Raw genomic sequence first — 24,836 nt, 5'->3', positions numbered from 1 at the left:
TCCCATCAACGTAAAGGCAATGCAGGCCTAGAGTGGGGTCCGACGGGGGCCCATGTGCACGGAGCTTCAGCCCCCGGGAAAGCTTCCCCTTCATTTATTGAATCGGGATGGAAAGCAGCAGCCCACTTGGCTGCTTCCTAAAGAAAATATCATGCAAGGTTTTCAGACTCTGTTTCCAGGACGATTAGCAAAATAAGGCAGCGCTTGGAGGGTCCAGGAGGCGTCGGCTGGGTTTCCTGTGGGTATGTCCTCTCGCCCCACATGGGGAGGGTCCCACACAGCTCAGGTGGGCCCAGCCCTTGGCTCATTGAAATCCCACCCCCCTGACCTTATACCACAGCCATGGGGGGCGGGGTCTTGCCCAGGCCTGTCCGTCATATAATGAGGATTACAAGGTAAGTGGCGGGGGTCTGGGACCACCTTTTCCCGCTCCCTGGGTCAGAGGCTCAGCAGCTGAGGCTGCACGTTAGCATCACCTGTGGCTTCCTAAACCCCAGCGCCCAGGCATCCCCAGGCCACTGAGACTGAGTCTCTGGGTGGGGCTCGGGCATCGAGGCCTGTCCCTGGGGGTCCCTCAGAAGAGTTAAATGGAGGGAAGCTAAGGCCCCACCTGCGGGGACCCCCGCCAGCCCCCGCTGCTTCCAGGATGAAGTCTGGGGTCCTCAGGCCAGCACTGGAGGGTCCCTCGCCATCTATTTCCCACCCACCAGCAGCCTCATCTCTTGTCCCCTGCCCCATCCCGCGACCACGCCCTGAGTGCCATCCATCCCCCAGCACCGTGTGCCCGGGGGCCCTCGCCCTGGCCTGGGGGACTTCCTTGAGACCCCTGGCCTCATCCATGTGGCCCTCATGGCTCAAAGGGGCTGTGCGTCCTCCCAGAGCTCACACCCCCCCCCACACACTCTCCGTTCTCTCCTTTTCTTGCTTCAAAACGGTTGCTTTTGTGTTGGGGTCAGAGAGTGGATTTTAAAACACAAGCAAACACCAAGGAGCATGCAGCGAACAAATTCCCATCACCCAGAAGCATCTCTGTTACCCTGGGCCACCCCCACCCCCCATCTCTCCCTATTTTAAGAAATGGAGCCGCCAGGTAAAGCTGTTGCTGCCCGGACACTGCCTCTGAGCACACCTGGCCCACGTGAACCGTTCGCCCCAGACTCCGGGTGACCTGGGCTGACCCTCGGCCAGGCGGGGCGCAGGCCCAAGGCCCCCTCTCGCTTCTAGCTCCTCTGTCCTACATGACAGCTTGTCACACAGACCCAGACGCACGTGTGCACTCCTCTCGCAGAACTCTGCCGTCCCCAGCCGTTCTCGGCGTGCCCCAACGTCACTGTCCTCCGGCAGAGGGGAGGGCGAGACCCGCCTGGGCCCCCCCCCACCCGCTCTCCTGAGGGGCCTGCTCCCGGCCCGTTTCCTCGCGGCTCTCTGCACCACCGGCACACGGCGCCGGAGAGCCCGCTGCAGGTGCTCAGGTGCCTCTGCTATCAGCAATCGCTGGGCAGTGAGGAGTGCACATTTCAGCTTTTCCCAAATGCCACCAAATCGCTGTCCACAGGGCTGGGCCGGTTCACCTGCCCTTGGGAGGGTTTACATTTCCATCTTGCCCTTGCCAGCGCGGGATGAAGGCAGGTGTGAGACGCCTCCTCCTGCAAGTTTGGTTCTCACAGATGACCAGCGAGCTGGAGCGTCCTTCCGTCCCTCGGCACATCCCTGGGATCCGACTCCCTCCTTCTCCGGTGACGTGTTCTTCCTGCGGAACCACTGGAAATGGACTTTTTTCTTTTCATGGATTTCCATTTGGACAGTTTACTCACCCAGCAATCTGCCAGGAGTGTGGGGAGCTCAGAACTGAAGGTTCATTCCAGATGGATCTTCCCATGTGGCAAAGCAGAGCTCCGAGCAGCTCCCTGTCGTGGCCACAGCTGGCGTAACTGAAATCCCGGGGCCTCTGGCCGCCCCTCCTGGATCTGTGGGCGCTCAGGGCAGCCCATGGAGAGCTGGGTTCCACCTGGGACACCCCGCACACGGCAGCAGAACCGGTTCCTGATGTGGGTGGATTCCATCAGCAGGATGCGCTCGGAGGGACTGGACTGGAGCTGTAATCCCCAAAGCCGCCCTAATGTGTAATCACGTCACTGTTCCACACTCCAAATAATGCTCAACAGTTGAACTAGAAAGATCTCATTTGGGAACTGAACTTAAATCTAAATCCCGCCTGCCTCAAGGAATTAGGGTTTTAGACTTTCAAATAGCCAGGCCCTGGGAAATTGGTTTGGACAGACTCGTTGGCCGTGTCCCTCTTGGTGGCACTGTTAACCGCAGGCTTGAACGGATCGCCCCGCGCACACCAAGCAGCCGGCAAGCTCCTTGTCGATCCCAGAGCATCAGAACCCGGTGGAAGTCTGTCTGGACCCCGCAGCAACTGACAGACACGCGGGTGACAGCAGACGCCATCAAATGCTCCACCAAGCCCCAGGGACAGCTAATTAACGACCCCTTATTGACGGATGGCTATGTGGGGTGGGCCAAGGGGGGTGGGATGATGGAAACCACAGAAGGGTCCCAGGCTGGCTGGAATCGGGGGGAAACCTTGACTCCAGCAGCAGCAGCACCAATGGCCTCCCCTGCCAACCCAGCTGCCGCTGCACGAGAAGCCAGACCCACCGGCAAACAAAGGGTTACAAGGGTGCCCTAGACGAGCGTGTGAGTATCACACAAAGTGGATATTGCAGGAGATGAGCGTGTGAATATTACACGAAGGACAGACGACGAGGGGAAGGGGGACAGGGAGGCACCCGGCAGGCTGCGGATCTCCAGGTCCTCCCCGACCCCCGCCCCAGCCCCGGCCCGAGGCAGCCCCCCTGCACAGCCCCTGGAGTGTGAGGCCTCTCCAGGGACCCGCTTTGCTTCTTCTTAGCCACTGCCTCGTTTGCAGCCATCCTGGAGCTGATGGCTGATCAACCTGAAGCAGCAAGTGAAACACAGATGCACAGAGCCCTGTTTTTTTATTCCCTTCCAATGGAGAAGTCGTCCCCCATCCCCAACCTCGAGTGAGTTGTCTTTCAAAGTGATATCCTGCAGAGGAAATTCTTTACTTTATAACCAACTCAGAGATTGGAAACAGGGCAATAGTGCTACCACCACGGGCAATAGTGCTACCACCACGAATTTGGGGGGCCTCTCTGTGTCCTCCATGTGCTTTCTGTGGCCTGGGCCGCTGGCGGTTCCTAAAGCTCAGAGGTTCTCGGGTCACCAGCCCGTGGCTGCAGTGTGGGCCCTCTGGCTGACTGAGCTGTGTGACCTTGGGCGAGAGCCTTGACCTCTCTGAGCTGCTGTCGGCAGGGCTGCCAGGGGAGGTGGCGGGAGGGCAGCTCCATCCAAGTGAGCTGTCAGTGTCCTCCTCTGTACATGGGGTCAGGAGCACCAGCGGGAAAAGGGGCAGGACCAGGAGTCACGTCCCCACTGGTCGCTACAGAGCTCCAAGCTGCGGCAAGGGGAGCAAGAACCACAAACCACGGGTCAAACGGCTCTGGGCTGGCAGGGAGGGGACATCAAAGGCTGTGGGAGGTGGGGACGCCGCAGCTGGCCGAGCTTCCCCAGCCACAGGCCCATCAGCGATGGCCAGCAAGGGGTGGCCATGGCCATGCACTGGGCCTCTGGAGCCCAGCTCAGTGCAAAGCAGCATGGGAGAATCCTTCCCAGCGGCGGGGACCACTTCCCTGAGCAGAGTGGGGTGTCCTTGGACTGGGCGAGTAGGTGGAGGCAGGGATGCTTGAGGGACCCAGGAGAGTGGAGTCCACTACGCTGAGCCCAGCACAGGATTTACAGACCCCAGGGAGGCCCAGGCTGAGGGTGGCACGCCCGGTGGGAAGGAGCAGCTCCGGATGCTTCCAGGGCAACATGCTGGCCCCTTTCCCCATCCCCCAACTGCAAACACTAACTAGAGGGTTGGGCGGGCACAGAGTAGCGGTTAACGCTCAGCACACAGCATGCACCCCAAAGAGAAAGACTCCTACGGGCCTTCAGAGAACTTCGACTTAGGAACATTTATAGCTTGCATGCATTCTCTAGATAACTTGTGGGGATATTTAAAATAATTCTCTTACATTATGAAACGTATTTAAACTCCCCCCACCCTGCGGAGTGTAGCAGCTGGGTGCAGCCACCTCAGCATGTACACGGTCAGCCCGATGGACCTACTCCTGGAAAATCCCTAATTCGTTGCTATTTAAACGTAATTTTCTGTAAAAGGCATAAGACTGTTATTTAGTTTATTTAAGTCATTCGAATATTATCTGATTATTTAGAAGCATTTATAGGGGCTAATCGTAAGTAATAGCTGATCAGAAATGTAACCGCTATGAAATTAATCCTCAATAACCACTGCTCTGACAAGTACCTGGTATTTATTTAACATACAGTAAGAGCTTCTCAGATTTGCATTAAGGGCCCAGAGCTTAGTGCCATCTCAGGGGACTGTCAGCTGCAAGACTGCACTGTCACCCCTTGGCTTCTGCTCCGGAGCGAGCTGGGGTCAGCAGGGGCTAATTTTAATTGGCTGTGGCATAGCCAGGAAGGCTCAACCCAGCCTTTGACCAAACCGAGTGCCTCGTGGGTCCCGAGACTCAGGCCTGAGCCCCCGTGCCCACCGCCCCATAGACCCCTGGCATCTCTGAGCTTTGAATGCCGGCGACAGCCCCTCGGAGGGCACAGCAGAGAACCATCGGCGGCTGGATTTCCTCCGAGAGGGTCCGGGGCCAGGCCTGGGGCTTCCGCGTGGGGGGCCGAGGACTTAGCCCCTTCCGGCTGCCAGGGACACTGCGGCCGAGGGTCCGTTCTGTGCGGTGGCGGCCTGTGGCATCGGCGCCCTCTGCACCTCTCTGCCGGGCCCCCTGCTCCCGGTTAGCAGCTGGCGATGAGTGAGCCACCCCGGTGCCACGTGTCCCTGCTGTCTGCGGCGTAAGTTTTAACTCCCTGATGAGAGCATCGGTTTCGGGGAGACAGAGGGGTGTGCTGGACTCGGCCAACTGGACTTGCTCCCAAAGGGGCGGGTGCCGCTGGGGCTCGCGGACGTCTGGGGGTCTGTGAAAGCCCCTAAAAGCGTGAAGGTATCTGAAGATGGCACTCTTCTCGGTCGAGCCCTCCTCACCACCGTGTCCCCCACTCTGGCCGGAGTGTCGCCCGTGGGTGCAAAGCCGGAGAGGGAGGGGCAGGGAGGTGGGTGACCTGGGGGTCAGGGGGTGCGGTGGCCCAGGCCTTCCCGTGCTCAGAGGGTTGCGCCCGAGGCTCCTGTGGAAGGTCCTGCTGCCCGGGAAGGAGGTGGGGGGCGGCCAGGAAGCTTCTCCAAGCCTCAGAGAGCTGGAGAGCGCAAAGCCGGCCCTGTCCCAGGATTGCTGGGCCCCCTCGGGAGCTCCCCATCAGCCCCAGGATAAAGCCCAAACTCCTTAACCCAGCTCCGGGGCCCTCCGTCATTCATTCACTCGTTCCTTCATTATTGCTTCTGCACTAACTAGGCAGTGTTCTCGGGCCAGGAGGACGGTGACAACAAAGCTCCGGCCTCCGTCTGCTCAGACCCACCGCGATGCCCCTGGCTCTGTAGCTTCTGGGCAAACAGAATAAGCGGCTCGTCCTCCTGAGCCTTGGACCTCGGCAGCGCTCGGGGCCCTGAACCCTCCCCTTATGGGGTAGACAGGGGCTCCTGCTCGCCACTGGCTGCTCAGAACTCCCCACCTCTGAGAAGCCTGCCTCAGTCTCCCCAAACCCACGGCAGAGTCCTCCCCTCGCATCGGTCCAGCTGGGAGGCAACTGCCTGTTCCTCAGCAAGGCGGCGACTGCATCTCAGGCAGGACTCAGTCCCCGATGCCAGCACGTGACGGAGAGACGGGGAAGGGCAGGAACCACGGAGCGAAGTCAGCGCGGGGCAAGAGCTGAAGGGAGGCGCACGTGGCGCCGGGTACTGACGATAAACGCTAGTTGTCGTCACTGTCATCATCATCGTCATCCCTCCCATCACCACCACCTCCACCTCCGCCTCCACTGTCACCACCACCATCCCAACGGGGGAACACCCTGTCCTGATATTTAAGAAACCCGTAAAAATCTGACAAACTCGGGGACGGAGGAAACACTTCAAGAGTGACCCAGGAACGCAGCCGGTTTGACATTCTTTCTCCGAGGCAGGAGGGGAAGGGCGGGCTCACAGAAGCGTTTAAGAACACGCTAAAGTCCCCTCAGTCCCCGGCAGCAGGAAGCCCTCGGCGAGGTCTGAAGGCCGGGCTGGCAGGGCCCACTCATGGGTCTGCTTTCGCGTCCTTCGCCGTCCTGCCTGCCCGGAGCGGAGCGCGCCTCTGGTGCTGGTTCTGGGGACTCTGCTCAGAAATGGCTTGGGGCAGAGCCATGGAGCTTGGGTTCAGTTCTGGAACCTTCTTTGCAGCAGAAGCTTTATCTCACCACTTGTGTGCGCCTTGCCCAGCTTCCAGCCAGCATCTGATGTCACTGCGGGGGCTTTCCCGTGCAGGTGGGGCCCCCTTTGCTGCCCACCGGGTAGGGTGGAAATGATGGGGAATTACTGTCCCCCAGAGCAGCCGACAGGGCCTGCTGGGAGCTGGCGTGTGAACAGCCAGCCCCTCGCCCCAGGAGGGCAGCTGCCCCGAGGGACCCGGCTCCTGCTTCACTTTCATAAACCACATTTTTGTTGTGGTTGTTGATTTACGAAATAATCCAGAAGTCCTAAAATTGCCCCTAGGGACAGGCTGCCCCACTGTATCAAATGTTTTTGGAGTGTTCACAGGTAAAGTGAAGGGGATGGCTTTTCCCCAAGCCCCTTAAGGGTTCAGTCAAAACTTATCACCTTTATCCTCAATTAGGAGTTTTCAAATTGAAGTGATCTTTAGGACTGCAACTAATGAAGCTGTGTTTTGGCTGTTCCATTTGTCCTTTACTTAAAAACCTTACACACTTTGAAAAAGGTGGAGCTAAGTCACCTGTGATTATGCCCAAGTTCCGATTTAGGGTCTGCCCACTGCCAAGAGCAGGGAGGGTCTGAGGGTGAGAGGATTAGAGTGGCCAAATGGAGAGACAGACAGACAGATGGGTGGATGGATGACGGGTGGATGAATAGACAGATAGACGGTGGACAGATAGACAGATGGATGGATGATGGATGGGTGCACAGATAGAAGGATGGATGGATGGTGTTTTGGTTAGCTAATGCTGCAGTTACACAAAATACCAGAAACGGATTGGCTTTTATAAAGAGGATTATTTAAGTTACAACTTTACAGTTCTGAGGTCATAAAAGTGTCCAAACTAAGGCATCAACAAGATGATACCTTCACTGAAGAAAGGCCGATGGCGTCCGGAAAACCTCTGTCGGCTGGGAAGGCACGTGGCTGGCATCTGCTGGTCCTTTGCTCCCAGATTGTGTTTCAAAATGTCTTTCTCCAAAATGTCTCTGAGTCTCTCTTAGCTTCTTTAGCTCCTGTGCATCTAAGTGTTAGGGTCCTCTCTTAGCTTCTCTGGAGCAGACTCTGTGTTAGCATCTCCAAATGTCTCTGAGCATCTCCAAGTGTCAGCATCGGTGTCAGCTCTTAGCTTCTCTCCAAAATGTCCCTCTCAGCTGCTCTGAGGTCCTTCTGTTTGTGAGCTCTTTAATAGGACTCCAGTGATTAAATCAAGACCCACTCTGAATGGGCAGAGTCCATATCTCCATGGAAATAATTTAATCAAACATTTTGCTCACCATTGATTGAGTCATATCTCCATGGAAACACTCAATCAAAAGATTCCAACCTAATCAACACTAATACGTCTGCCCCCACAAGATTGCATTAAAGAATATGGCTTTGGGGGGACATAATATAACCAAACCAGCAGAGACGGATAGATGGCTGGATGAGGGTGGATGGTGGATATACAAATAGTGGCCCTAATACATTACGGAGGTAATAGTCACCCCCTCCCATCCTCTAAAACCAGTTTCAGATGAGTGCTTATTAAGTTGTGTCAACCTTGCCTGAATCTACATGTTAAATCTGCAACCAAGATTACATTTTCTATTATTTTTAATAGCAAGGCTCAATCATGACCTGGTTCCTTCTTTCCAGAGACAAAGCGCCCGTAGCTGGGCTGTCCGGCCACACTTCTTCTCCCTGCTCTGTGGGTTCTGCCTCCCAATCTCATCCTCGTCAGCCATCAAGGGCGGTGAGCTGCATCCAGACGGGATGTGCAGCCGCGACCCCTCCCACCCCAGGAGAAGGGCCCCTCCCTGGCCCTGGGGGCCCCCAGACTCTTCTGAGGTTCTGCTTCTTTGTCTGCTTTGTTTTGTTTTTAGCTTTTAACAACCCAGTGCTCAGGCTCCGTTGGTTTTCTTGTTTTTAGTGCCCCACGTTTTGGGAAAATGAAACCGGTGTCTCAACTTAAATAAGTGTTCCAGCTCATGAAGCCCCAAAGCCCAAATCAAACACATAACTCAATCGCAAAGCAGCCTGACAGGGCCATAAAACTAAGTGCAGAATGCAAATGCGTCTTTGGGCCATTTCAGGATTTGATTAAAATGAGAGCGATTAGGAGAACTTCGAGGCCTTTCCCGACAATTGATGGTAGAGAGTCTCCAGAGCTTTGGCGCCAGCGAGGCCTGGGGGACCCACAGCCATATTAGACGGCGCTTTCAGCCAGGAGCGAAACGCGGCTGCAGGCCTGGGCTCATCGAGTGGAGTCTCTTTCCGGGGCATCGTTTTAAAACGTAACTTGGAAGACATAAGTCTGAGTGTTTCAGCATCACTGGGGATGTTCTAGCATCTTCTGTAGCTTGGAAGTAGTCTGGTTTCCAAAACATGATGCCCTCCTCCCCGGTCACTCTTCTGTTTTGCTCGGCTTTGCTTTGAGGCTTGCCCACCTCGGCTCTCTGTGCCCTCGTGTCCACATGTGGACACTGGGTCTTTAAGATGAGAGCTCTGTGGGGGGGCTGCTCCCCTGGTTCTCTGTAATCCTGGGAGAGGGTCTTTAACACGGGGGGGGGAGGGGCTGCTGTTTGGGGGGAATGGACAGGATCCACCAAACAGCAGAAGCACGACGGGCTCTCCTGCAGGAGTGCTGTTGGCGGCAGTGAACTGGCCGGCGGGATTTCCCAAAGCCGCTGGAGGGGTGGGCGCCATCTCCACCACCGGCCCCAGCCCCTCCTGAGCCCTGCCCGGACCCCGGTGGGGACTGTCCCTTGCTCTGGGAGGGGGAGTCCTGTCCGTGGCACTGCCCCTGCGCTGCCAGTTTCCTCCAGTATCAGGAAGGCTTTTGAAAGGAAACCTGGGCTGTGCGTTCCTCCCCTCAGACCCCAGAGGACCCCCATTAGGGGCTGAATCGGGTTCCCCCAGAACTCATGTCCAAGTCCTACCCCGGCCCGTGGATGGGCCCTGTTTGTAATCGGGTCACTGCAGAGGGAATTAGTTTCACTGAAATAAGGTTGCGGTGGAGCAGGGGGGTCCTGGCAGGGCTGGTGGCCCTGGCAGGAGGGGAGGGGCAGTGACGACGGAGGCAGGTGCGTCTGCAGGGACCACCCAGGACAGCCGGCAGAACGCCAGAAGCCAGAGGAGCAGGGAAGGGCTGCCTGCCGGTGTCGCAGGCGCACGGCCCCAGGACCGGAGAGAGCCGATCCCTGCTGTTTCGGGCCATCCGGCTGGCGGCCATTCCCACACAGCCTCAGGAGACCAAGACGGGCCCTGGCCCCGCCGCCCACCGCCCCGGAGCTGTGTGCCCTTCTGGCAGATGCTTCCAGCTGCTTTTCATGTCACCACGTTCTTACAAACCCAAAAGGAAGTCCCACAACGCTGCGGCATGGGGCGGACTCAGAGCAAGGAAAGAAGTGTGCGAAGCCGGTGTGCATCACCCTCTCCCTGGCGGCCGTTCCCTGTCCTGCCACCTTCCGGGGACTCCGAGCAGAGGCCCCCACCACCAGCCTCGGTCTGAACCCTGCAGGCCCTTCCCCACCCCAGGTCTGGCTGCCGCTTCTTTTAGGGGGCTCACGCAGGCTCAGGCCTGAGTTCCCATGCAGATGCTGCATGGAGCAGACCCCAAGGATTTATGCGGGGACCTTAAAACAACACCCCTTGAAGGTCATCGTTTCTTGCCCGCAGTCTGGGGCAGCCTCCTCGCCGCCCTCCTGCCACCCGTGCCCGCAGCAGGGGAGAGCCGGTGAATCCGAGCCAGGTCACCGCCCTCCTCTGCCCCAGCCCCCGAGGCCTTGGCCACCCTCTCACAGTGGACTGCTGCATCCTCACCGCGAGCCCCCGGAGGAGAGGCCGACCCTGCCCGAGCTTATGGCGCTGCCATTCCCTGGCCGTTCCCGTTCAGCCACTCTGACCTCCTGACTCTTCCTCCAATGCTCTGAGCCTTTGCACATGCTGTTCCTCCTGCCGGCCACTGTGCCCCAATATGGCTTCCTCTGCACTGCATTCAGGTCTCCTGTCGGGGATGACTTTTGGGAACAACCCCCACACCCCATACTCTTGCCCCCTAATGTGTAATTATTGGGTCATTTGCCTCCACCTCCAAATATAAACTCCACGAGGGCTGGGGCGACACTCTGCTCCCTGCTGTGTCCTGGGTGCCTGGATCAGCAATGGCCCCAGAGGAGCCATTGCTTTCCGGGAAAGGGCTGGTGGCTGCCTTGGCCCGACTCCTGGAAGCGTCCACACCACCCTCGGCCTAGTCCTCGGACAGCCCTACCCGCTAGAGCTGCCCCAGCTCCCCGCTCACAGCATGGGAATGGGGGAGATGCAGGTAACTTAGTTCCCCCGTAACGTCTAGGGCCTTTTGGGGGTGCCCTGGGAGAAATAAGAGCCGTGAGCCGGATCCACTGGCCAGGCAGCGAGGCCTCCCGCCCTCACGCCATCCCCTCCGCGATCGCCGGGCACGCGCCCCAGGCCAGCCCACTTGCCCGCCCCAGGCTGCTGGGGTCTGGGCGGACGCACAGCCTGGGCCCACCCTGGTGGGCAGTGCCCTTGGGGCCTGCAGGGACAGAGCCCACGTGGGTGGCACTCGCCTCGGCCCTGGTGCCCGGGTGAGACGTCCGCGCGTGCAGGTGCTCCCAGCTTCATCCTAACACCCACCCACGCAGGGCGCCACACAATTCCGTGACTACATTAAATCTCTGAATATTAAATTAATGATGGAAATCTAAAACATTAATGTATTCTAATTGAATATTCTCCGATAAATTATCTGAGCATTTGCAGCAATTTGATTTTACTTTCATTTCTTAAGGAACTTTCAGTGGCATAAATGTAGCCATTAAAGCAATTCAAGAAAGGGGACATTTTCTGCTCAGATGAGAAAACAGTGAACAGAAAGGGTCGGCACATTTCCCTCACGTGATTGATTAAAGTGTGGAACCCAAGGCAGCTGAATTGTTATGCTGCTTTCTTCTCGTCCCTCTGGCTTTAGCAAGGACAGTGTAAACTCCCCGTGGACCCCAATGCGGGGAAACGCACCACGTGTAATTACAGGACGCCTGGGGGGCTGCTGTAGGGGGGGGGTCCAACGGTGTGTTTGTGCTGGGGCTGCACTCCCAGAACCCACACTCAGGGCAGGCAGGAGGTTGTGGGCTGCATGTGCCTGTGTGTGTGTACCTGCCCATGCACGTGTGGGCCTGCCTGTGTGCGTACCTGTACGTGTGTGTGTACCTGTCCATGCACACGTGGGCCTGCCTGTGTGTGTACCTGCACGTGTGTACCTGCCCATGCACGCGTGGGCCTGCCTGTGTGTGTACCTGCACGTGTGTACCTGCCCATGCACACGTGGGCCTGCATGTGTGTGTACCTGCACATGCGTGTCTGTACCTGCCCATGAATACATGTGCCTGCCCATGTGTGTACCTGCCCATGAATGTGTGAACCTGTCTGTGTGTGTACCTGCCTGTGTGTGTACCTGCCCATGTGTATCTGCCCATGTGTGTGTACTTGCCCGTGTATGTACCTGCTCATGTGTGTACATGCCCGTGTGTGTACCTGCCCATGTGTGTACCCGCCTGTGTGCATGTACTTGGCCACCATGGTGTCTGGAAAGAGGCAGGTCCCCGGCCTGCAGGGTTAGGGGCAAACAGAAGTGATACCTCGTCTTACTGTGGGGGGAAATATGTTATTCCGTGACTGTTACCCCAGGTTAGTAGGAGCTGCCCCCAGGAGTGACGCTTCCTTCTGGGGATGAGCAGACGAGTTCTGGAAGCTCTCCGTCCGTCGTGCTCAGAGTGCTCCTTCCGCCCTGGTTGCTGTACAGGAACCCTGCCTGTAGGGTGATGGTGACGTCCCCACGAGCCACTTTATGCGGAGAAAAGCAAACAGAAGCAAACTCCCGAAGCACTTCCCGCTATTAATTTCTTCCCACAGGCTTTACATCTGAAGGAAACCCACTTCATTTTTCACTCACCCACCATCGTCTCTGGGTTTGAAGAAACAGAGCTTAAGGATTCACGAGAGAAGTAAGAAATGGAACATCGGTCACCACTGCTTCCCTAGAAAGTTGTCAAACCTGCCTGAAACCTGTTCCGAGGTGACTCCGTGAGCGGCCGTGCCCTGGGAGGGGAGCTGAGGCTCAGGGGCACCAGCACCTGGCGAGGGGTGTGGCCGGAGGAGCGGGCGCCTGGCACGCCGTGTGGTGTCCCTCAGGCGTTCAGCCCAGGGCCGGAGAACCACGGCCCCCAGGCCGAACGCGGCCCGTCACCACCCGTATCTGTGAAGGAGGCCGCAGCGGGACACGGCCACGGCCACACCGTCACGTGCTGTCCACACTCCAACAGCAGAGCTGTGAAGCTGCAGTAGAGCCGTGTGGCCGGCAAAGCTGAAAAAATCCACTCTCTGGCCCTCTACAGAAAGTGTGCAGACCCCTGCCTCTGCACACGTGCCACCTGCACACACGTGACAACGACAACCAGACTAAAACAGCCCTGCTCAAAACAGCACTTGAAATAGCTGATTCTCTAACGGCGGCCCCGTCCACACGCCCCCTCCCTGCGGCAGCGCCCAGCAGCCGGTCACTCGGCTCTTCGTGGAGGGCTGTGGTGCCCGGGGCACGGCTGGGGACGAAATCAGACGTGGTCCTGCCCTCGTGGAGCCTACGTGCAGTGGGAGGAATTGGTAACAAAGAAAACATAATACGCCAGGAGCGACACGTGCCGTGAGGAAATGCACTGCGGCACGAGAAGGTGGCAGGAGGCCAGCCGGGGGCAGGTAAGATGCTGCTGAGCGGGGCAGCAAGCGACGCCATTTGAGCAGAGAGGGGAGGGTGTGAAGCAGCAAACCACGGGGCCATGTGCTGGGCAGAGAGGACCAGGGTGACAGCCAGGGGACAAGACGTCGGGAAGGGAGCCGGGCCTGATGGCAACATGGCACTGAGCGAGCTTGGAGGGCTCCGGAAGGCCCTGAGCTGGGCAGCATTGTGGCACAGCTCAGGTAGAAAAGGCTCCTCTGGCCGTGTGAGAACTGACCACAGGAGAAAGAGTGGAGCAGAGGGGCCGGGGAGATCTCCAGGCTCAGGGCAGGCGGCTGACGGCCTCGCAGGTGATGAAAGCAGGACGTCCACACCACCCGTGGAGCCCGCAGGGTAGCCTCATGCTACCGCCTAACGCGGCCGATGGCTTGCAGATGGCAGAGGGTCTAGAAAAGTGCTCTACGGAGCTGTGCCTGCACTTCTCTCAGATACTAGATGGAAGGAGCAAATGCTTCTAATGCTGGAAGAAAGTGAGATCCTGATGACATTTTAGCCATATTTTAATGTTTTTACCTAGAAAATACAGACATATTAAGGAAAGGTTTTAGGCAAATTCATATCAACTATACCTTTGGAGAATTTAGAGTTTATTTTGTGAATAATAGAAATATGTATCAGTATGATCTGGTACAATGTTGGGTAATAAATTAAGATGGGGCCTTCAGAATCATTTACGTGTCTCATTTGTCTTCTTAGACAGGTACAATCAAAACTCATTTATTTGTGCTAATAAACTGAAAAGTCTGATGACTTAGCTAACTGTTCCAATTTATGCATTTATAAAGAAATTCATTTTTATTAGTTGCCGGGATGACAGTAGGCCTCTAACCACGTGTATCAAAGCTTGTCTAGAGTTAATCTTGAGTTACTTCACCTGGCATAACATACAAACCTTGAGAGGGCACTTCCACTTACCCTCTCCTATTCGTTGTCTCATTGTCATATTCACTTTTGTATTATTGTTGTCTTCTTTATTATATCTATGTAAATTATAAACCCCACACTACAGTGTTATACATTTGCTTTAGAAAGTCAGTTGTCTTATATAACCCACAGGTTTAACTTTTCCGGTACTTTCTATATGTTCCTGTAGATCAGAATCGCTACCTGGTATCTTTTCTCTGCAGCCCGAAGAATATCCTATATCATTTCTTGTAGCTCTTCTGGCAGTGAATTCCCTCTGTTTTGTTTACCACATATGTCTTTATTTCATCTTCATTTTTGAAGGGTATTTTTGATAGAATTCTCGGTTGATAGTTTCTTTGCAGCACTTTAAAAATGTCATTCCATTGCCCTGTGACCTCCATTAGTCCTCAGAGGAGCCAGCCCTCGTTCACACTGTCGTCCCCGTATGTACTGCATCTTTTTCTCTGCTTTGGAGATTTTCTCTCTGTTTTTGAACTTTAGTAGTTTCACTAAGACTGAGGTATGGCTTTCTTTGAATTTATCCTACCTGGGTGTTCTAGTTTGCTAATGCTGCTGGAATGCAAAACACCAGAGATGGATTGGCTTTTATAAAAGGGGGTTTATTTGGTTACACAGTTACAGTCTTAAGGCCATAAAGCGTCCAAGGTAAGTCATCAACAATCAGGTACCTTCGCTGGAAGATGGCCAATGGTGTCCGGAAATCCTCTGTTAGCTGGGAAGGCATGTGGCTGGTGTCTGCTCCAAAGTTCTGGTTTCAAAATGGCTTTCTCCCAGGACATTCCTCTCTAGGCTGCAGTTCCTCAAAAATGTCACTCTTAGTTGCACTTGAGGTATTTGTCCTCTCTTAGCTTCTCTGGAGCAAGAGTCTGCTTTCAACAGCCGTCTTTCAACTGTCTCTCATCTGCAGCTCCTGTGCTTTCTTCAAAGTGTCCCTCTTGGCTGTAGCTCCTCTTCAAATCATCAGTCACAGTGCACTGAGTTCCTTCTGCTTGTCAGCTCATTTATTTGGCTCCACTGATCAAGGCCCACCCCGAATGGAAACAGCCAATCAGAGTCATCACCCACAGATGGGTGGGGCGCATCTCCAAAGAAACATTCAAAGAAATCTAATCAAAACTGATAACGTCTGCCCACACAAGATTACATCAAAGATAATGGCATTTGGGGGACATAATACATTCAAACTGGCACACTGGGGTTCATTGGACTCCCTAGATGTGAAAGTTTATGTTTCTCCATCAAATTTGGGAAAATTTCAACCATTATTTCTTCAAGCATTTTTTTGTACCTTATTACGTCTCCTCTCCTTCTGGGACTCCCATTCCATCTATATTAGGCCACCTGTCACTGTCCTACTGAAACTCTGGGTTTCCTTCTCCCACCCCTCCTCTCTGTTCTTTAGATGGGACAAGTTTTGTTGATCTATCTTCGAATGTGCTGACCCTTTCTTCTGCCTTCTCAAATCTACTGTTAAGCCTATCCAGTGAATTTTTATTAGAGATATTTTACTTTTCAGTTTTACCATTTCCATTTGGTTATTTGTTTAGAGTTTCTATTTTTTTTTCTGCAGAGATTTTGCATCTATTCACTAATTATGAACATATTTGCTTTTAAGTCCTTGAACATATTTGTAAGAGCTGTCTTAGAGCCCTTGCTGCTAATTCCAATATCTGCATAACCAGAGGGTGAGGGTCTATGGACAATTTTTCCTTTTGATCATGGCTCATATTTCCTCTTTTGTTCTTTTGTGTTTTCTTAACACATATAGTAATTTTTGTTTGTATACTGGACACTGTAGATGATACATTATAGACACTCTGACTCTATCTTTCTCAGAAAGGTGTTCATTTTTTGTTCTAGTAGGGCATTAATTGGCTGGACCTCAAATCAAAATCTCTTTCCCCGTAGCAGGCAGCAGCTGAAAATGCCTGCTCAGTTCCTTCACCTTCCAGCTGCTGCTCTCACCGCCTCCTTGGAATCTCCCGTGTGTAGGCACAGTTCAAGGGACATCCCGAGATCTCAGCAGAGTTGATAAGCAGATTTGGGAATTCCCCATCTGTGGCTACATATTTTCTAGGATTTACCCCCTACTTTCCAGCTGCTTTATCAGTTTTACACTCCATTTTACCACATCTTTGACCAGCAAGACTATGGCTTCATGCCTGAGCTCCAGCCACCTTAGACGCAAAGACGGGAGATTCCTCTGGGGGAAAGCTAGATAACCACAGATTTTACCCGCCACCATCTCCCTCTTTTAAGGGTTAAATCCCCAATTTAGGCCCACTATTGATCACTCTCAAGTAACTTCAAATAATTGTTTTTAATATTTTGTCCAGAGTTTATAATTATTATTTATAGGACTGTTAGTCTCCACGGTTGCCAGAAGCAGGATTTCCAATTTAATTATTTTCAACATTGCATCCATTTTATAAACATCTTCACAATAATCATGAAGAGATGACTAGTAGAGATGAACAAGAGGGTTACATATTCATCATTCCTTCATTCATTCAAACGACATCTGCTCTGTCCCTGATATTGTGCTTGTCAGATGGCCGAGGGAACTTTAGGCTTAGTGGTGAGACAGACCAAGAATCACTGACAAAGCAGCGTCAAAGGCTTTGCCAGAGCTGCAAGGAACGGGGGTGCGATGGCACGCCACAGGGGGCCTCCTACGGGCTCTGGGAGGTGGGGACTCACGGGAGAGGCATTTCCAGAGAGGCAGGAAGGAGCCGGGTTGAGGAAGGTGTCAGATGCAGTGGAACAGCTTGCACACAGGGCTGCAGGCAACTGCCCTATAGAAGGTTCTAGTCAAGTCTGGAAGCCGCAGGCAGCCCAGCATGGCTAAGTTTGCTGTGCCAAGCGGCAGAGTCACGGGTGTCCATGTGACGCGCTAAGCAGTTAGAACCTCTCCTGAGGACAGTGGGGGAGCCACGGAAGGGACACACGGCAGTCCATGCATGGGGAAGGTCACCTTGCTTCTACGGGACCCTGAGTAATGACCACGGCAGCCATGTGGACATAACTGGATACCCTGAGAGGGCTAGAAAATAAGTATCTAGGTGAACGCAATGATAAACTGCTGATCAGCTAGCCCAGCAAACATTCTGTAGGGATAACACTGAATTAGAATTGAGCTGCCTCCACTGCATGTATTCACATATTCAATGAACATTTATGGGGTGTCTACCCTGGGCTTGGCCTGGGAACAATCACTGTGCCCGCTGCAAACATCTCGTAAGGTAGACCTCAGTTCAGGGCATGTCTCATTTGTTCAACGAGCTAATGAGGCCGCAGAAGGCAGGATGTACCTTTTACCTCCACGCTCCCCAAAGACCTAACACATCTCCCTCCTCAAAGAAGGCCAATAGATATTTGGTGATCGGCTATGAATCGATGTGCACAAAATGGGAACCAGATTTATTGAGGGAGTGAAGAAACCGTTCTGCTTCAATCAGCATAAAATCACTTGAGTTGCGGGTGTGAGTAGCTGAATCTAACAATCCTTTCCAAGCCACCTGGAACTGGATTTTTGTGACTGCCCTGCTTTAGAAAAGGCCACCTGCCTGTTTTCTCCATAGAGTCAACTTTGTACTCAGCAATTATGTCGCTACTGCCTTTCCAGAGTCTTCTATTGAGAGCTGAGCTATTTGTCCAGGGCTCTCTGGCAGGGCCTACAAGGACCAGTTTACGCTTCTTGTCTTCTAAAATATCATCATTTCCTGCTCCTTGTCTTGAGCCATTTCTAATAGTTCCTCTGCACAACTCTCAGTTAAGAAATTCTGAATTTTTATTACTCAGCCAAGAAGTGCATCCTCTTTTTAGAAGTTTGATTTTATCCTCACTCTATCAACCTGCCACAAGTCCAGCTTAATGCACATACTAGACATGGCTTCTCCAAACCCTCCCCCAGTCTGTGAGTGCAGAGCTCACAACCGTCTCAGCAGTCACAGGGACCAAATGTGGACTCCCCAACGGCAAGCCCAGCCTGGGGGTTCTTCAAGGCCGCACAGGAGAGCGCCCAACCTCGCTCTCTGAACCCCCACACCCAGCACGGGGCTTCGAACCCCACAAATGGCCACAACGGAAAATGACGTGGCACTCTGGACCAGAATGCAGGCCTGGTCGGCTCCTGCTAACCTTTTACAGGTGCCCCTTCTGCCGTTCCCACAGTTGCCTGTGGGGAATAATAAGGACCCCCACCCCACTTCCTGCGGGGTTCATGACGCTGCACTGTCCCTCGTCTTCCATGAGAAGCTCGGGCAGCCTGAGGCTTCTCGGTGGCATTTCCACGCCGCCATCGTGTTGCCTCGCTTGCCACTACGTTTAGACCGTGGTCCAGCCCAGGGCACACCACACGCTCGGCCCTGGGTCCCCCTGGCTCTGGCAGCTCAGCGAGCGCGTTGGCCCGGTTCCCCCACAGGCCTCCCCCCTGCACGGTGGAGCTGGAGCCTGTGGAGAGCCACGCTGCTGCTCCCCATGAAAAAGCCCGTAATCAGCATCAGTTTTTTGCCTCTCCCTCCCATTTTTTTCATTTAATACGTTTTATCAGAATGAAATGCCTTAATGAGTTCAGATCACAGATGATTCCAGCTGCACCCCAGAGTGCTGGCACGCGGCCTCCTGCACCCCATCAAGCTGCATTCATGCTCGCTGGGACTTGGGCTCCTTTCTGGAGCAACCTCCCCCGAAACTCTGGCAGGAAACTCATCAACTTCCTGTAGCTAGAAACAGGGGTAGGACGGCACCCCCAAAACCACTGTCTCTGCCAGAGAAGGCTTTAATTGGTGGTGGTGGTGGTGGGGGAAACGGGAGGGTGAAGATGCGGGTGTGCACTGTGCACGTGAAGTGGGGTGTGTGTGCTGAGCTCGCACATGACGACTGGGGGCTCACCTGTAAAAGACACCTTTACAGGAGCCACACTGGAGGGTCCACTTCCCCTTTGCTAAGGATACCCCTTCCCCTGGGCTCAGCCTGGGGCCCGTCCCGGGGCGGGAGCCGTGGAGGAAAGCCAGCAGGACGCCCCATTAGCCTGAGAAACTGAGAGCCAGGACGAGTGGCTCGGAGCCCTCTTGGTGAGTGAGCCGGTGGGCGCCCAGCACAGACTGTGCCCACTGCTCATTCGTTCATTCACTCATTCATTCATTCATTCAATAAGCAGAGTGCCTGCAGGGCTGTTTAGAACACTGGGGCCCCAGTGAGGTCTCTGCCTTTGGGAAGCCTGTTCTTGGATAGCCAAAAGGCAGACGAATAGCTACTAACACAAATCCAGGCGGCAACGTGCTGAGTCCGTCAGGCAGGGGGACGGGGTGCGGAGAGCCCAGGTGTGGGAAGGCCTGAGACGCTGGATCTGCCGGTGGCCACAGGCCATCAGGGAGGAAGGACACAGGCCGTTCTCCTCTCTAGAAACCAGCCGTTCACCAACGAGCTCCCCGTTCCGCCTGGGCACAGAGCTGGACTACATCTCCCAGTGGTCCCTGCAATCAGATATGGCCACATGACAGGATCGGCCAATGGGGTGTAGGCCAGGTAGGTGCCCGCCTCCTCCACGCCTGGCCAATCCTCACTCTCTCATCCCCCGTCAGCCAGAGGCAGAGGACCCGGGAGAGGACTCCTGGAGTCCACGATGTAGAAGGCTGGGTCCCTGAGTGACCGTGGAGCAAAGCTCCCCCCACCCCCTTCCAAATGGCCTTTTACATGATTGAGAACTAAACCTCTATCATGTTCAGCCTCAGCAAATGCGGGGTGCTCCTTACAGCAGCTTGCCAACCCTAACCCTCATCTGCTCGCAGCCTGTTATGGAGGAGACGCCCCCCTGGCCTGGAGAGAGCCCTCCCTGCAGGGGCTGCCGGACAAGTCACGATGTGTGACGAGCAGGTGACACGCTATCTTCAGACTGCAGCGGTGCAGCGGACTATGAAACAGAAGACGCGGCCTCCCAACATGGGAAAGTTGCCGGAGATGGTTTCCCGGCGCCGTGGTTTTGCGGCTTTTCTCATTCTGATACCTAAAGCCAAATTCACACACCTTCCCCCATTTCTAGTTTGGAAATGTCAATGGCAGAGAGTCTTCGGGAGCCTGGGCCTCCAGGAGCTCCCGGCTCCTGCTGCCTGCTGCTCTCCCAAGCCAGGTTTTCCAAAGTTTAACTGGGGAGCAGGTGGAATCCCCCGGGGGACACTGTCCACACTCCCCAGTCAGAGGCCTCAGACGCACAGAAAGGCCACTGTGTGCGGTGACGTCTCGAGAAGTGTGCCACATCCACATGGCGACCCGCCCGTCAGGAGGCCCGAGCCCCTGCTGCCCTGGGCCAAGCTGGCTTTTTGGACAGACACTTCCCCAGCCCCGAGGTTCTCAGCCCCTGACATTGCTGGAAGGCTGTCAGACAAATCCACAAAAGCAGCTTTTCCTCCACTGTGCAGCAAAAGACAGACATGGCAGGGCCACGAAACCCAAACAATCATACCAGCAAGGGGTCTCGCAGGGCCAGGCCCTACCTGCCCTTCTTCCTTCCCTGTGGGGACCCTCTGCGAGCCTGTCTGCAGATGGGAGGGGAGGGTAAGTTCCACGTGACCGAACTAGACCACTAACGCCAGGACACAGACCACCCCAGCAGTGCTGACACACTTGCCTAACGTCACACACATCCCGGGTGTGAACGGATGGCAGCCCCGAAATTCATTGCTCTCCTACTCACCAAATGATGTGCCTGTGAGGATGGTGTGGGGCAAACTTCCCGGAATCTAGGAAATGAGCTGGATCAGGAATTGGCAAACTGGCGCAGGGGCCAAGTCCGGCCCTCTGCCTGCTTTAGTAAAAATAGTTTTATTGGAACACACCCATTAGCTTTTATTTGGCCGCGACTGGCCTTCACACAACATCTGTGGAGGTGAGTAGTGGCGCTAGAGGCCCAAACTATTTACTATCAGGCTTTTTACAGAAAACATTTGCCAACCCCTGAGTTAGATGACAATTTTCTACAAGAGGTGATATTGGGGTATAAGGCGTTAAATAGAACTGAAATCACCCAATTGAAAACTCACACCCTCTCCAATTTGCTTTCAGTGCTGGTGAGATTCAAAGAGAGTCTCTGTTTGGTCACAGGGCATCTGTAAAGGGCTCTGATGCTTGTGTGTGGCCCCTGGGTATAGACAGATGACAGTTATCCGGGAGGAGCTTACTAGCACTGTTGTCTTTGCCTTCTGCTTGTTTTTACAGTGAACTTCCATTGTAACAAACAATCCCAGTTTTCTAATCGTGGTCTATTATAAAGTCTCCTATTGCAACAAACATTTATATTAAAAAAGAAATCAGAGAGAAATTTGAAGTCAACCACCACACAAACGATAGGTGGATACAGCAATCACCTGGAAGTTAGTGAGAGTGAGCACAGTTTGGGGACCCCGGAGCTGAGTCTTCCCCACTGTGGGTCCCGGCTCATGTGCCCACAGGGGCTGAGCCCCCTGCAAACCACACGCGGGTCGGTTTGCCATTCTTGTGCTTCACTCAAATCCTTGATACCGTCTGACAGTGAAAATTTCAAACCCAGCCAGCAACTCAAGGGGATGGGGGTGCTCAGAAAAGCCAAACCCTGTACCAGGTGACCCCAACAGAGGGCTCTGGAAGGAGCCAGTCGTGAGAGCTTCATGTTCGCCTCGGGGAAGCCAGGGTGCCAGGCAGCCTGCTGTCCCGTCAGAGCACCAAATCCCCTGTCATCCTCCCACCCTCCTGGCTGGTCAGCAGCCCCGTGTACCATGTTAGAGACGCAGAGAATTAGGAGGAGCCTCTGCAGGCTCGCTGCTTTCCTCGGTTCCCCCTCTGCATTTTAAACACACAATTCCATCTTTCCAAGTCCAAAGGCACGGGAAACAAAACAGGGGCTAATTGGCACAAAGAATGAACATGCCCCGTAACAGCACTCCGGGGACCCTCGATTCCAGACGAGTGGGGTGCGGCTTTCTCACAACGGATGGGAATCATTTAATGGGATTCTCACCATCATTCTATCAAATTATTGCTCAGATTGGGTTGCAATTTTCTTCAAAGGGAAGAAGAAAATGCTAGTTGATGGCCTTGGTTATTGAAATTCAAATTTGTGGAAAGAATCCCTCCTTCAGGAAAAGTAACCTTGGGGTCCCCGAGGGGCACCCAACAACTCCAGACGTGTTTCCCACACTAGTCCTGCGCGGTCGGCCACGTCACTGCTCACTTTTGCCTCCCCAGCCCCAGCCTCGAGGCTCCTGATTTCCCACCCTCATTGCGACACGCGGTCATTACACCGTCCGATATCTTAGCCATAAATGGAAAGGGATGAGAACGATCAGACCAGAGAGAGAACACCTAGAGGTCAGAGGCCACCAGCCAAGTTCCTGCCCCGACTCCTTCCACACCCAAGGGCACCTATTGCAAACAACCTCGAGGAGGCCCCTCTGCCCTGGGCACAGGCCCCGCTTCTGACTTTTTCTCTGCTCGGTGTCTTACTTATCCAATGGCTAAAGAGGTGAAACCTTGACTTCCTTAGACACCGAGGGGTGCCCTGTCCCGTGCTCCGGAACCATCCATTGGACCTGATTTGCAATATCCAAAGAGGAGAGGCCCAGGGCTGGGCTGCCTCCGTCGGGTTTTTCTCCCGTCCAGGGGCTGCGGTTACTCACCCGCACCAGCTGCTGCGGGAAGGGCCCGCGGGAGTTCTCCGGCACGTTGATCGGGGGGATGACCCAGTCCCGCTTCTGCCGCCGCAGCCCTCGGGCGCTCGGGTGCTGGGGCCACGGCATCGGCGCGTCGCTCGGCGGCTGCGAGGGGCCCAGGGCCGCGCTTTTCCCTCCTCTCTGCAGCACGATTGGGGAGGGGGCGGGGAGAGAAGTCAAAGAAGCCGGTTAAGTTTTGCACCAAGGAACAGGCGAGCGTTGGGAGCACCTGTGACACCCCGGAGGAGGCAGGGCGGTGGAATCACGCCGGGGAAGTGGCTACACGAGGGGGGAAAGAGCAGGACCCTCATTTCCACGCACAGGCGGACGACAGAGCTCAAGGGGGAAAGGATCCATGAAGGGGGATCAAGAAAACACAGGGGGGCGTTCAGCCCAGAGGGTGGACCAGGGCTTTTAAGGCCGAGAACACTGGAAGAGATCACAGAGGAAAGGACTGACATATTTTAGTTTAAAACTCCCATTTATGAAAACAGGCCCAAAAAGCAATCAACACATTTGGAGAACATGACTTGCAACAAATCTGACAAAGGGTTAATAGTCTCACTGTGTAAAAGGCTCTTACAAAGCAAGAAGGAAAAAAAAAAATGAAAGATTTTTTTAAATAGGAAAAGAACATGCATAGACAGTTCATAGCAAAATAAACATAAATGATCAATAAGCTTATGAAATATGTCCACCTCTCCCAGTAATCAAATAGTGCAGATTCAAGCTGTGATGTTATGGGGTCGCACGGGGGGTCGTTTTTGAGGCTCTCAGTATCCACCGGGGAAATGCTGGGAGAAGGGCTGTGCAAGCTCAAACCCCCCACAGACACGGCAGCGTCCAGCTCATTCCAGCCAAGGGCCATTGCGGCCGGCTCCAGGTGTCCACTCAGGGTCTCCCCTACTGAAGTGACAAAACTAAAAACACGAGTGCTCCCCTTGGGTTATCAGAGCAGCGCAGCGGCTGCAGGTGTGGACATCGGTGTCAAGCAGAGTGGGGGCCTGGCTGTGCACCCGATGTTCATGTGATGTGACACATAGCAAGTTGCTTAATTTCTCTAGGTCTCAATGTCTTCCTTTATCAAATAGGGACGATGATGATTGCACCAAATTCCAGGGGCTGCTCTGGGCTTTTGATGGGATGACCCTGAGTGGATGCTTGGAGCCGGCAGCAGGGGCCCTTGGCTGGGATGAACTGGACGCTGTCGTGTCTGTGGGGGGTTTGAGCTTGCACAGCCCTTCTCCCAGTATTTCCCCAGTGGATACTGAGAGCCTCAAAAATGAGCCTCCGTGTAACCCCATAACATCACAGCTAGAAATCTGTCCCAATGAAACCATGAGATATGTGGGCAAAAATCATCATATACAGGTGTTCCCTGCAGATGTTTCGATAATAGCAGAAATACCAGAAAAATATGGATGCCTGAGAGCAAATAATATTTAAATACAATATGCCATTTTCATACCTTTGTATAGTGCAGTCATTAAAAGTTTTGCTTTCAAGACTGTGATATGAGGAAAGGACCCTAAAATAATGGTGAGTGGAGAAATGGAACCAAAGTATATACAAGTCATGATCCCCAATTTTTTTTTAAGGATAAAGAAAGAATTGGGAAACACTGCATTAAAATGTGAACACTGGTTTTCTCTGGGTCACCAGTGAGTTTTATGTTATGTCATTTTATTCTCTTCACTTTGACATGTTTTCTAAATGTTATAATGTGCATGAATTTTCATAATGAAAAAGCCGGCAGTGCTGCACATACACACGTGGCGCACGCGTGTAGTTTGCATCCGTGTCTATTTTTTGGTGTCCCATATGGTGTGTCTTTGCACTGCTCCCTGCTGTTCACTTTACCCCGAGTCTCGGAGCTGGTGGAACCCCAAAGTTCACGCGGCAAAGACAGACCCAGGAGCTGGGCAGTCGCATGGCAGGGCCACGGCTGCTGGGAGGCGGCTGGCCCAG

The 24,836-nt window shown here is 54.1% G+C and overlaps 1 protein-coding gene across 4 annotated transcripts in view; it reads right to left on the bottom strand.

The window, feature by feature from the left end:
* The window catches only part of CDH4 (cadherin 4), a 607,874-nt gene that overhangs the window by 132,910 nt on the left and 450,128 nt on the right, over positions 1–24,836 (bottom strand). For 3 of the 4 annotated variants that reach the window (XM_037812041.1, XM_037812039.1, XM_037812042.1), the window contains one exon: positions 22,836–23,009. The exons of the other annotated variant lie outside the window; for it this stretch is intronic. In XM_037812041.1, the coding sequence (XP_037667969.1) occupies positions 22,836–23,009 (174 nt within the window). The remainder of the gene's footprint in view (positions 1–22,835; positions 23,010–24,836) is intronic. 4 annotated transcript variants of the gene reach the window in all.

Source organism: Choloepus didactylus, chromosome 19 (genome assembly GCF_015220235.1).
Source record: "Choloepus didactylus isolate mChoDid1 chromosome 19, mChoDid1.pri, whole genome shotgun sequence".
NCBI classification, from domain to species: Eukaryota; Metazoa; Chordata; class Mammalia; order Pilosa; family Megalonychidae; genus Choloepus; species Choloepus didactylus.
Note: the sequence above shows the minus strand (reverse complement) of the source record. Positions and strands in the feature narration are given on the sequence as shown.